This window comes from Engystomops pustulosus, chromosome 10, assembly GCF_040894005.1.
Source record: "Engystomops pustulosus chromosome 10, aEngPut4.maternal, whole genome shotgun sequence".
Taxonomy (NCBI): Eukaryota; Metazoa; Chordata; class Amphibia; order Anura; family Leptodactylidae; genus Engystomops; species Engystomops pustulosus.
Genome location: NC_092420.1, coordinates 91,339,974 through 91,353,872, shown reverse-complemented (window position 1 = coordinate 91,353,872; position 13,899 = coordinate 91,339,974). Strand labels below are relative to the sequence as shown.

Sequence of the window (13,899 nt, the reverse complement as noted above, 5' to 3'; positions counted from 1 at the left end):
ATCTTAAATATTAGAGGTGAAATACAATCTAAAACTTGGCAAGATATTGTCTACCGAAGGCGGGAGGTCGCTGTCATGGATCCTGTCTTTTACTTCTTGAACTTTTAAGTATAAGAGACGTCAGCGGGAGACTTGTGGCCGCACATTCTGCAAACCGAAGTCTAGGACAGAACCTGCGGAGCACAAACTTTAATTTTCTCACGGGTTTTTAATTTAGATGCAAATAGAATTAGAATTGAGGCGTCTTCCAGTGGAGAATTAAGAGTCATCTGTCAATGTTCTCACTATTGCTCAAGCAGATGAAGGAGACAGCGGCCATCACTGCAGCCCCTTAAATGGCGGCACAGTCTAATATACACTGGAGAAAGTGCGGACACAAAAGTATCCAACTATGTAGTCTGAACAAAGACAAAATATATTCTATAGGAAAGCATCTCATTTTCTCAGCTGCAATGGTTCCTTAAGTTGCCTCCAATCATTTTGGTGTAGAAGAGTGTAGGGGCAGTAATGTGCCAAGGCTTCAATGACTTGGATTGATATCCCCAGTGCACCGCTTGGTGCTCTCTGCATTGAGCTGCTTTATCTCCGAGTAATTCACTGTCACATAGTTAGTTTAAAATTTTGGAATTCATATGTCGGCAAGGGGAGAATTGTACATTTTGCTTAAAAATGATACATAATTACTGGTCGGAATAAAGTGACCACCAGGACAGCGAAGGAGCGGACTGTAAATTACCACTATAAAGAGGCAGGAGGACATGAACCCATTTAAAAGTGATATTTCGCAGGAATCTTCTATTGGTGTTCAGCTTAAAAAGGGACAATGTCTATCAAACGAGGCACCGCGGGATTGACTTCGAAAATATGTAAAACTCTTGACTTAAACAGTTCTTACATTTTCCTGTGAATGAAGGGAGATAATCAGAGGTGATTGACGGCCGTCTACCTGGCGGAGAAATCTCCGTCCTGCTCTGACCAGGCATGCGAGGCCGGCTTATAACCCTTGATATGAATATCATTTCCATCCGAGAGCTCTAATGTCTCCCGAGGATTGTACATTATTCTTTTGTCTTCCATTATCTGTAAAGTACTGTCCTCTAAACTGTCCCACCGAGCTCAGCGCCAAGCCAAGCACAGCACATCTACCACACTGCAATAGCTACTTCAGAGTCAATTAACACTTCATATTACAGGCCGCTCCAAAACCTCTGCATTGAAGCTTTATGGTCCGCTTGTCCCTACCATAGCTGCCAGCTCTGGTAATGCCTGGCTCTGCCTGCATATAACTGCGTCCTGCCCAAGCTCATCTCATGCATTCAGGCACATTTAGCAAAACATTGCATATATAGTCATGGGAAACAGCAAGAATAGCCTCTTGTTATGCAGGTTTACATATAAGGAAATATCACATTGGCCCTTTAGAAGGTCTTAAAATTAGGTAAATCCAATATCAGGTTAAATACAGCATAAAACAAATCACATTCTTACCTATTATTAAGCCAAAACAGAAAAGCATGTGTGAGAAGTTAAGTTCCCTCTTATTGATCAGATGTGATCATCAGCAGGTGTGACCAGCTCTATAAAAGCAGTACATTCTGGATGGTCGGAAGTACATAGTATCATAGTTTATAAGATTGAAAAAAGACACTTGTCCATCAAGTTCAACCAAGGAAGGGAAGGGATTGGATGAGGAAGGGATTTAGGGGAAACAATTCTATATAACATAACCATCAATGTTATTTAGGTGTAAAAAGGCATCTAGACCCTTCTTGAAGCTCTCTGCTGTCCCTGCTGTGACCAGCGCCTGAGGCAGGCTATTCCACAGATTGACCGTTCTCATAGTAAGAAAGCCTCTGGTGATTAAACCTTGTTTTCTCCAGACGGAGACAGTGCCCCCTCGTCTTTTGATTTGATTTAATCTGGAACAATTTACCACCATATTTTCTGTATGGACCATTCATATATTTATATAAATTAATCCTGTCCCCTCATAGTCGTCTCTTTTCCGGACTAAATAAATCTAGTTGTTATAATCTTTCCTCATAACTAAGACCCTCCATACCCCTTATCATTTTTGTGGCTCTACGTTGTCCCCTCTCCGGCTCCAGGGCCTCCTTTATATGGACCGGAGCCCAGAACTGGACAGTATATTCCAGGTGAGGCCGAACCAATGCCTTGTATAGTGGTAATATTACATCCCTATCCCGAGAGTCCAGACCACTGCTCATACATGACAAGATCCTACTAGCTTTAGAGGCAGTTGATTGACATTGCATGGTGTTAATCTATTTATGATCTACTAGTACCCCCAGGTCCTTCTCAACAAGGGACTCTCCCAGATTTACTCCCTCAAGGACATATTTTGCCTTTGGATTCTTAGCCACCAGGTGCATAACCTTACATTTATCCACATTGAACCTCATTTGCCAGGTGGACGACTAAACACTCAGTTTGTCCAAGTCCCCTGCAGCCTATGGACATCCTCCATAGACAGTATTACACCACACAGCTTGTACTACTACTCCCATCCTCCATAGACACTACACAGCTTGGTGTCATCCATATGTATTAACACAAAGCATAAGAGGAAAGCTATCATTTTGTTCTGACTGTCAATACCAGTTCTAGCATCTAGAAGTTACCCTCATCCTTGGACTGACCCATGTTTGGCACAGTATGATCCGCCGATATACTCTACCGTTTTCATGCACATCCAAACATGTAATGGTTCATAGTTGTAACTGCAGCTTCTCCATAAAAGTCTGTTGTATTTGCATCAGTAGAGAAAGCCACACTAAATGGTTGCATATTAGATAAATGATAGAATTGGACTTTTAGCCTTTTTATACTAAATACCATAAGCCATCAGTTCATATAATGTCTTTAGTAAAGCTTCCAGCTTGGAGCGGACCCAATTGCTCTCTTTGGCAGAGCTCCCTGCTCCCTTCTCTCCCTTCCTGTGGATTCATCGGAGATGGATGAAAGGTGATGCTACCATCCGTAGTGTTATCAGGATGGCACGGCGCTCATGCCATCTCTGGGGATGGAGGAGATGGGATTGTGTAGCCGGTTAATGCACTGAGGTCACCACAGAGCGCAATGTGAGAGGCACCTGGCGAGTTGGACATCTCTGATCATGGGATTGGGAAATGGATCCCGTCTTCTGAGCACCACAGGCTGTAACTGCAGGCTAATGCCTGATGAATTATTAAATAGTCATCAGTCTTCCTCCTGCTGTTCTTCTGCACTGCACTTGTCTAACCCTCTCACAATGAGGGAAATTGTGGTCACCAGAGGGACTTTAAGTGCTCGATCACCTTACTGCAGAGTGTAGATCTTTAGTCCCATTGCTCCCCGCTGCTCCGACTCAGCATTTGTTAGATGGCGTTACTCTATGCAAGTTCTTCCAAGTAGAGCCTTCTAGAAAATGGCTATAGTCATCAAATAGCATAGATATGGTAAAAAGTTAATGAACATCTGCATGGGGTGGAATAGTTGACTGTTTTTAGTTCTCTGCAGATAAGACCGATTTGTGGATTTCTGTCTTGCATGCCCAAAGCCTTTCCCAATATTAGCCGAGCATGAATAGTATGAGCCTTCCCTCTCCTTTCTGCACTCTTTGTGTCCTTCTCCTTCCTGCCTGAAGCATGATCTCTGAATGTCAACCATCTGTCGTCACCTGCTCTGCCAGAATGAGGCGGCTGGACAATTCCTTTAAGTCTACAAACTCGGCTCCTGGTGGAAACGGGAACCACAAGCTGTGAAGAAGTCTACAAAGAAAATGAGGACACCCCATCCCGCTATAACCATTGTCATCTTCATCGGCCTCATCCTGAGACGGGCTGGTGGATGCCCCGTGTATCTGCTCTCGTATCTCTATAGATCATGGAGATTTTTGTCGAGAAATAAAGTTAAACTTTCTTATTACCGCTTGGGGGGGGGGGTGTAGGCCGGACGCTGTCAGGGCAAGTCTTTTACATTCAGCACCCGGGACTGTGTCTTCATGGGTCTGTGCATTCGATAATTAAATATGTGATGCAGTTCCGTGCCATAAAGTGAGATTACAGTCAATGTTCTGAGCTTCCCCGAGCTGTTATTTATTAGACAAGCCCCGTGTATACGATGTCTTGGCTGGATGAGGAGGGTTATTATATGACACCCATAAAACTCTGGAAACAACCAACTTCAGATCTGTTTATTCTGATCTATTATAAGGATATCACATGGATTTCCAGTTTTCTCATCGACCCTCCTCTTAACTCCTGGAGTCTTTCTTTTCTTCACTTGGATAGACAAGACACCGATAGCTTATGGGAAATACTGAAATCAATTGCCGGACTTTTCTATAATACTTAGAATTTGCTTCATATTTTCAAAATGTCCTATTTGTTTTTCCTTTACTTTGCTGCAAATGGATTACGGTAGAGAACTTCATGAGAACTTCCACTGTTTGCTTCTAACACGTCATGTTTTGACTCTTTGCAGTCCGGCGCGTGGCCCCGCGGTTTTCTATTCCACCCAGTAGCCATGAAGTCATGCCTGGAGGCAGCGTGAACTTGACTTGTGTCGCTGTTGGTGCTCCTATGCCTTACGTGAAGTGGATGGCCGGTCTAGAAGAACTTACCAAGGAAGATGAGATGCCTGTAGGACGGAATGTTCTTGAACTGACCAATATTCGCGAATCTGCCAATTACACCTGTGTGGCTATTTCCTCTCTGGGTATGATCGAGTCTGTAGCACAGATTACTGTGAAAGGTGAGTGTGTTGACATAGTTGAAGCATGATTTGGCCATCGCAGCTTTATGTTACAATGATATTTCTTGAATTCCTGCAGCATTGCCAAAGCCGCCCGTAGCTGTCACAGTAACAGAGACCACGGCCACTAGCGTCACCCTGACGTGGGATTCAGGGAATCCAGAGCCACTTTCCTATTACGTGATCCAGTATAAACCCAAAGCCTCTGAAGGGCCTTTCCAGGAGGTTGATGGTGTTGCTACAACTCGTTACAGCATTGGTGGGCTCAGCCCATACTCCGAATACGAGTTTCGCATCATTGCAGTTAACAACATTGGTCGTGGACCTCCGAGTGAAGTGGTAGAAGCCCAGACTGGAGAACAGGCGCCTTCAGGTCCTCCTCTGAACGTCCAAGCTCGTATGCTCAGTGCTAGTACTATGATCGTGCAATGGGATCCTCCCGAAGAAGCCAATGGACAAATAAGAGGCTTCAGAGTCTATTACACTTCAGACCCACATTTACCTTTTAACATGTGGCAAAAGCATAACGTGGTGGACAATCTTCTGACAACCATTGCAGGACTGACCACCGGGATCACTTACAGTATCCGTGTCCTGGCATTCACATCAGTGGGGGATGGGCCACCTTCAGATATGGTCCAGGTTAAGGCGCAGCAGGGAGGTGAGTAATGGAGGGAAATGTTACGGGAGGTTCATGTTTTTTGGTTGTGCCTTTACAAATCCCAATGAGTTTCTTGTTTTTTTAATTTTATGTTGGATTTTTTTTATCACAGTTCCAGCACAGCCGGTTAATTTCCAGGCAGAAGCTGAATCTGACACAAGGATTATGCTGACCTGGCGCTATATACAGCAAGAACGCATCGTCTCATATGAACTTGTGTACTGGGAAGGGCAGGACGGGCTACAAGTGAGTGATACATAAACCCTTGTGTTCAGATTCGCACTTGTCTTTTTATGCCGTTTATTACAGATGTTATTCATGTTTTGTTTTCTTTGTGGCTTTTTTTTTTCAGCAAAAATTGACGTTCGCCCCATCCTCTTCCTATGCGGTTGAGGGGCTGAAGCCGGACACTCTGTATAATTTCCAGCTTGCCGCCAGCTCTTCTATGGGGCTTGGCGTTTACACACCAGTGATCCAAGCCCGGACAGCACAGTCCAGTAAGTGTCTGATAATGGTGGGGACTGTATGATATAGACCTGTATTTATCTGTGTATAAGTCTCTGGATGGACCGGGTGTTGTCCACACAAGGGTAAGTTGCGGCTGCATGGTGGGATTATTACATTAGCTGCACCCATAAAGCGAGGCATAAGCTCCGAGCCTTCTACAACAATCGCAGGCTATTGGGTGGCAGATTAATGTAATTATACTGCATGTACCTGTGATCTAGAAGCTTCTGCTATGCTGCACATTGCTTTACCTTTTTAGGAACCCAGCACAAGTTCTCCTCCCATTTCAGCCATTTATTAGAAGTCTTAATGATAAGTAGACGGTATATACAGATAGGTGGCCAATATAATGTCACAATAAGTGCAATAGAGTAGCACCTGGTAGTGTAATGCCAGCAGTCACAAGTAGAGATGTAGGACGGGAATCAGTCCCCAAAAGGAAGCAGAAGGAGGAGGTTCATACCCCTCCGGGGCCGGATATGGCCAAGTCCCCAGCTCAGTCCCCATACTGATCACTTGCTGTAGTCCTCTCACTTTAGCGTAGATTTTGTTTCAAATCCTATTGGAGTAACGTCAGGCACAGAAGGAAGCTGCCTCGGTGCTGCCTCTTCTCATAAGTTTTAATCTTTCCATCTTGCATAATGCAGCCCACATTAGATAAAACTGGTTCCTAATTGACAGGTTTGATGCCTTCCGTGTAGCAGATATGATCAGACGGTCACTACTCCAAGTACAACTAGTTCATGGATAATATTCCGGGAACAATCATTGTAATATTCAGATAAAGAGGCAAATGTTAAGAGATTTTAAGCAAATCTGAAATTTGGTAAAGGTTCAGGAAAGTTTGATCCATTTTCTGTAGGGATGTTTATTATGATCCTTCCTCTATCTGGGGCGATGCCCTTTTTGTAATCTTTGAGGCTGAGAACCTGCATGGAGGAGACTTGTGAATACCATTTTAATTTCCCCATATCGTGTTGATGCCTTTCCTGCCATTTTTACTGCATCAGTTTTCTGTTTTGTTTCTCATTTGTTCTGTTACCAAATAGCATCATGGGATCACACAGATCTAATCCATAATCCGATAGAAGCGGAAACGCTTGTTTCCAGCTGTTACAATTTTCGATTCATCTTAATCTAGTGATCGTTGGCATTTTTTAGTTACGTCTTCTTGTACATCCATGGAGGGTAGCAGCGACATTGTATGGGACCTCTGAGAGGAGATGTCCACTGGTTCTCTGTCCATATGACCTACATTTCAATGAATACAAATACCAGTGGTATAAAAATAAATCCAGCAGGAAGACGACTTCATGATAGTTACTGCTGGGGTCACCAATAATTGACCAATAATTCATGACCGTAGATACTTCAGCCATATCTGCAGAATAGCTCTGGCGCTGGAGCTATGTTATATCATCTTCCTGATCTGATGTTTAGCTTCTTCGGTATAATTCAAGACACATTCACGTCACTTGTTGTGGTGACCTGAGGGTGGACAGATCAGGGCTATTTGGTAACAGTGTTGCAGCCATTTTCTTTTGCATCCGCCATGTTCATCTCCTTCCCCTTGCCTGCATTTTTTTTATCCTCAGCGCCATCAGCTCCGCCGCAGAAAGTGGAGTGCACCAGCCTTAGCTCCACCTCTATCCGGGTAAGTTGGGTGGCTCCGCCAGTCTCCAGCCGCAATGGAGCTCTAACCCGCTACTCTCTGGCCTATCAAGCGGTGGCTGGGGAGGACACATCCCGGCACGTTGTGGACAGTATCCCACCAGAATTCTCCAGCTGGGAGATCAAGGATCTGGAGAAATGGACTGAGTACAGAGTTTGGGTGCGAGCTCATACAGACGTAGGGGCCGGGCCTGAGAGCCCCGTGTTCATTGTGCGGACAGATGAGGATGGTAAGTGTCCAGGACCTGCTCTCACCTATCTGCACAATGGGTCCAGCTCTCTCCTATACTTCTTCCTTCTAACTCTCCTGATCACTGCGGGGGTGGATGGGTGGTCACTGATCATTTTCTGCACCTCTAAACTTCTGGCCCTTTCTTTTTGTCTAGTTTTCTCCAGTTCTATACTCCAGCATTGTTTGAAGTGGCATGTCAATAAATTATACTTTGTCCAATGTATCCACCATCTTTCTGGTATTCCCTTATGTAATACACAGATGGTGGATTTCATGTTAGTTTGTATATAAGGTTTTATTTATTCATAGAGCTGTAAATTTCCATCTGTAGAGAATTCGGAAATCCAAGTCTCGAGTCAGAAAATGTATTTGAAGCCTCGTGCACATTGGAGACGCATGACTGGAGCCAATAATATATAGACACCGAAAGGTTAATTCAGAAGGAGAACCTCTGGAAATTACAGCCGACCAATGAATACTGGTCCAGTCCAGAGGCCTCCTAATCTATAATGTACAATCCTAAAAATCTGGAAGATGTGATATACTGCAATAACATTTCTCCTCGAACAGTGCTGGCCAGTTCCTTGTGTCTTCTCCGAGCTCTAGAACAAACTAGTTGAGTCTTCTGTGTTTCACGTTTCTTTTCACTTCCACTACAGTGTCTTTTTATTAAATGTTTCGAGCAGCAGAATGAGATTGAGAAAGTCTTGGTTTCCATCCTGCCCGGCCTCCTGTCCCTTCTCTGGGATGAGTTATGATTCTGCCTTGAGCTGTGGTTTTATGGTTGCTACAATGTAGCCGCTGCCATCCACACTCCGTTTCATCAAATCAGTTCCCAGTCCGGTTAAACCACTTCAGTCACCATCTCAGGCTGCGCCATTTTTGATTACCAGGAAAAGGTCTTTAAGGTTCTGATCATCTGCACTTTGTTCCCTGTCCAGTGCCCAGTGCACCGCCAAGGAAGGTTGAAGTAGACTCTGTGAATTCCACATCAGTGAAAGTGACCTGGAAGTCTCCAATTCCAACCAAGCAGAATGGTCAGATACGGGGCTACCAAGTGACCTATGTGCGCCTGGAAGGTGGGGAGCCCCGGGGGAACCCTGTTATTAAGGACGTCATGTTGGCAGAAGCTCAGGTAACGATACACAATGGGTACTGGTTGTTACTGTTATGTCTCATAATCCATTAATTTTTATCCAAAGTTTTGAAGATGTGGACATAAAAGTTGGATTTTCACTGGTTTGACCCATTTGACTCTTCTTTCCAACCAACTAATCCAGTCTGAATTGCAGTGCTGTCCACGGTGGCCTGCAATGTGAAGCATGTCCCTCCTTGTAGAGCTAATACCCATATATTTTCTGCATAATCACTTCCGACCCTGGCATTAGATGTGTGTACCTCCCATGTGCCCTGGCTTGTACCTTAGTAGCATCTCTACCACTGTAACCCTGTGACCCTTTTCCTGACTCACCCCTCTTCTCTCTGTCCCTACCAGTGGAGACCAGAGGAATCTGCAGAATACGTGAGTATACAGTTTGGCGTCTGTGGGCAGATTGCGTGATCGCATTGTGTCTGCAGAGAACAGGGGGCTGTCACAGAGCTGTCATTAGCTGACAATCATCTCGTCTCATTCCTCATAAACCAGGGAATGTGCTTAGCATCTTATCTGTCCACAGCTGCAGTGATTCTTCACATATAAAGGCAGTGGGACAGAGAAGTAATTGTGACCGTCATGGAGGGTATTGTGGCCGGGTCATGGTGTTTGTACATCCCATGATGATGGCAGCCTGTAGGGACCACGCAGTATATGTGACAGCCCCTATGTTCTTGTTCTGTAATCATCGGCTCAATGATGGGATTCTGCATTCTACCCTTTTGGATACGTTGTCTTTCCTCTCACTGCGCTTCCCCAGTTCTTGCATGGAGATCAGGGTCTGGCGGGAGCTCAGGACTGATGGGTGATCTGTTCCGGAAATCAGCATCTCCTCTCTTTCTGTTTGGTTGTGATTCTCAGTGGATAATCATGGGGCATAATGATCACCATTGCTGGATAAATTGCATTTCTGTCTCTATTATTCCTCCATTACATCAGGATATGATACTTGTTTTGTCCCATCTCTCCATCGTCCTGTGATATTCACGGCTTCACTGTCGAGCACTTTCAGGACTGATAACTATCCGACAAAACTCTGAAAAACTCCTTGCTCTACAAAATGAGTGATGTGCCGCGCCCGGTGCCACATGTTCCCTCTGAGCAAGGACATTATTACACGCTCCTGCAGTGCCCCCTTCTGTCTGAACCTGGTGCTGCACTGTTACTTTTTTATACAATTTTGCTTTTATTATTTTAGGAAGCTGTGATAACTGGGCTGTCTGCAGAAACCACTTACTCCATCACTGTAGCTGCGTACACTACTAAAGGAGATGGTGCTAGGAGCAAACCCAAAGTAGTCACCACTACAGGAGCCCGTAAGTACCAGCAAAATATCAGAAAATTATGCAATCACCGATTCTTGTGCAGTTGTCTATGTTGTGCTTGATGTGTGAATGAGGTGTTACTGATCCACTACTTGGCTCGCTCACATCACATGACATGGCATCCAAGATGATCAGATTTGGGGCCATAACATCTTTTCCATAGGGTTTATTAAGCCTTTTATTTCATAGACCAATGTCGACTCCTCCAATCCAAGTTATTTCTATTGAGAAGCAATTATTCCTTTTATTGTCAAAAAATACCTTTCCAATTGAATCCATTGGAGCAGCTGCGGCTGAGATGCTTCCAGTCATTAATGGCTAATGATGTTACATAACAAGCTTACGATTCGTTATGTTGCTGGGGGTTACTGAGTGGATGAGCTCCTACTACAGTCAGAACCAGAGCTTATAATAGAACATAGAAGTAAAGCGTGATGACACCACGGTAGATCCATATAGATGCCGCACTTGGATTGGAGGTTCTGCTGGATTAGAACTAATAGGACCCCAGCAGGTCGGTGGCTGCAGCCCTGGAATAACTTGCAGCAAATACTGGAACCATATGGTTAGATATAAAGACTGCAGGAGTCACGTTTATTTCTTTTGCATTGCAGTTCCCGGGAGGCCAAGTATAGGGATTAGTACAACCATTCAAAACACTGCCCTGGTCCAGTGGCATCCGCCTAGAGAGGTGATGGGAGAGCTGCAGGGATACCGCCTGCAATATAAGCGCACGGATGAGGAGAGGTTCATCACTATGGACTTTGGAAAGAATGAACATCACTACACGCTGACCAAGCTCCACAAGGGTGCCACCTACATCTTCAAATTGTCTGCCAAGAACCGTGCGGGTTATGGGGAGGAGGCGGAGAAGGAGATCTCTACTCCTGAGGACGTGCCTAGTGGCTTTCCTCAAAACTTGCAAGTTGTTGGACTGACCACATCCACAACAGAACTATCCTGGGATCCTCCAGTTCTCTCAGAACGCAACGGAAAGATCACAAACTACACAGTGGTCTACCGGGATATCAACAGCCCACAGGATCTGACCAACGTCACCCGAGACAGGCACATTACGCTTGTCAATCTCAAACCAGACACTACCTATGATATTAAAGTCAGGGCAAGAACAAGTAAGGGGCAGGGGCCTCTAAGTCCCAGCATACAGTCCCGCACCATGCCCGTGGACCAAGGTAAGGCTCCCACAGCAACAGGAGCGCTGCCCACTAATCGTATTCACAGATATATGATAGAAACTTCCTCCTCTACTTTCAGTATTTGCAAAAAACTTCAGAGTGAACGCGGTGATGAAGACGTCGGTTCTGCTGAGCTGGGAAGTTCCTGACTCTTACAAATCAGCTGTGCCTTTCAAGGTTGGTTATCAGATAAAGCGTCAGGGAGCTCGGGGGGGCTGGTACAAGGAACTGGATTTTGTGCCGTCAGGAGGGTTTGTCGATCCATTGACACAAATTATACTCCATCCTCTTGAGCACTCGCTGTCCATCAGACAAGACATGGAGATTGCATCGGCTTGTCAGCATCCACGCTGTGTTCTCTATTTTAAGCATTATTTTTACTAAAAATGAAACCCTAAAGAGTGTTATTATTGGTGGCTAGTAATGGGGCACAATGTTCCTCTTCTCCAGATTCTGTATAACAACCAGAATGTAGAAGTGGACGGCCAATCCATGCGTAAACTGATAAACAACCTTCAGCCAGACACAGAATATTCCTTTGTACTGATGCATCGAGGCAGCAGCGCCGGCGGCCTGCAGCACCGAGTGTCTATCCGTACAGCGCCCGATGTCCTGCAGAGCAAGCCATCATCTAATAGCAAGTACATGGAGGACGGGAAGTTCACTCTGCTCTTGCCTCGAGTGCAGACGTCTTCTCCGGTGAGGTAAGATCCTCATGGCGTTTCTGTAGTCAGGAGTAAAGTCTTTGTTTCTTTTTTCTTTGATAGCCCCCTATATATTTTTCATGCTTCTCATCCGACAGGTGGTATTACATTGTGGTCGTTCCACTGGATAGCTCCAGGAGCCTGAGTACACGGCAAAGTCCTGAGGAGATGGAACTGGAACAGGTAGGATATTCCAATCACGTACTGAGCACAATAATATCACATACTTGGTGATTTATCGATATCTGTCTATAAGAGCCACTCCTTTCCTTTCCAATAACGTCATAGGGAAGTGCTGCCTCTTCTCTTTCTCCAGTCCGGGTTGTAAGTGCTCAGCATTAGGGACCATTCTTGCTATCCGTCATTGTGATACTGATGATGCCTGTCTACATCTTAGATCTTGGACGCCATTAATCAGGGATCTCGTCGGCAAAAGAGACAAGCAAGCAAGAGCCAGCCATATATAGCTGCACGGCTGAACACGCTCCCCGAATCATTCACCCTGGGTGACAGTAAAGAGTATAATGGCTTTGTAAACAAGCCTCTGAGCGACCAGCTAAGCTACACCTGCTTCGTGCTGGCAGCGCTGGAAGATGGCGACACGGTGAGTGTTCTGCACTTTCTACAGAAATGATATTGGGTTTTTGGAAGTAATGGATTCGCAGGTAAATGTAGTTAGTCTGTAGAAATGTTTGAGTGTATTGATTGTTCATCCAGTCCTGAGGAGCTGTAAGTGCTCGGAGCTTCTAGATCATCCCGCACTGCCGGCAGGGGAATACCTGTAAATACAGACTCTACTCATCTTTGACTGACAATGTTTACATGATGAAGCAACGAGTAATTAGGAGACATTTGCCGCCTCCTGACTTGTGCCTCCGTTTTCTCGTGTATATGGGGCCTTCTAACTCTCCCAAATGATGGTGCCCCATCTGATGGTGGTATGAGATTGTACAGTGGGATTTTCACATATCTTATCATGCAGTTTCGTTAAGCATAGTTGGCGCGAGGGGTGTCTCCCTATTGAAAACATCCTTTAAATACGTGCATTTTTAAACCTGCTGGAGCTGTAAAATTTAAGTTTTCACAGGCTGGTACACTGTGCAGGAAGTACTGGGGGATCCTATAGCATAATTTTAACAGTTGATTTAAGAAGGAAGGAGACCATGGATAAATATAAGAAGATTCCCACAGTCACGGTGCCTGGATCTATGAGTAATGCCCCTGGTTTATGGATAAAGATGGATCATATATTGTAGATTTCCTTTAACAATCTCGTAATAATGATATGGATAGTCACGGTGGTGCCCGCCCGGTATAACCAATGTCGCTCTGCCTCATTGTTATTGCAGAAGAAATATGCCGCCAGCCCATACTCCGATGAAATTGTGGTACAAGTATCTTCATTAAAGCAACAAGAGGAACCGGAAATGCTGTGGGTGATGGGTCCAGTCCTTGCCGTCATTCTTATCATCATCATTGTCATTGCTATTCTTCTCTTCAAGAGGTAAGGGTCATACTCATTGACTTCCACGGCACGGCCATGACTCTCCCCGAAGACCAGACCGTCACCGTCCTGCTCTGGGTTAATATTCTGTTTTCTAGTAATGGATTATCCAGATTGATACTAGTGACATGTAAGAAAGTCATTTTTACATGGAGGCAGAGCTCGCAGCTATATATAAGATTAGGTTACTG

At 44.9% G+C, this 13,899-nt stretch overlaps 1 protein-coding gene across 13 annotated transcripts in view; it reads left to right on the top strand.

The window, feature by feature from the left end:
* Positions 1-13,899, top strand: part of PTPRF (protein tyrosine phosphatase receptor type F) — a 697,698-nt gene that overhangs the window by 674,836 nt on the left and 8,963 nt on the right. For 6 of the 13 annotated variants that reach the window (XM_072128566.1, XM_072128565.1, XM_072128572.1 and 3 more), the window contains 14 exons: positions 4,486-4,755; positions 4,835-5,416; positions 5,529-5,662; positions 5,769-5,913; positions 7,519-7,824; positions 8,768-8,961; positions 9,322-9,348; positions 10,178-10,295; positions 10,919-11,497; positions 11,580-11,677; positions 11,951-12,204; positions 12,303-12,387; positions 12,602-12,808; positions 13,554-13,708. In XM_072128566.1, the coding sequence (XP_071984667.1) occupies positions 4,486-4,755; positions 4,835-5,416; positions 5,529-5,662; positions 5,769-5,913; positions 7,519-7,824; positions 8,768-8,961; positions 9,322-9,348; positions 10,178-10,295; positions 10,919-11,497; positions 11,580-11,677; positions 11,951-12,204; positions 12,303-12,387; positions 12,602-12,808; positions 13,554-13,708 (3,154 nt within the window). The remainder of the gene's footprint in view (positions 1-4,485; positions 4,756-4,834; positions 5,417-5,528; positions 5,663-5,768; positions 5,914-7,518; positions 7,825-8,767; positions 8,962-9,321; positions 9,349-10,177; positions 10,296-10,918; positions 11,498-11,579; positions 11,678-11,950; positions 12,205-12,302; positions 12,388-12,601; positions 12,809-13,553; positions 13,709-13,899) is intronic. The other 7 variants (XM_072128569.1, XM_072128573.1, XM_072128571.1 and 4 more) reach the window with 3 other exon arrangements.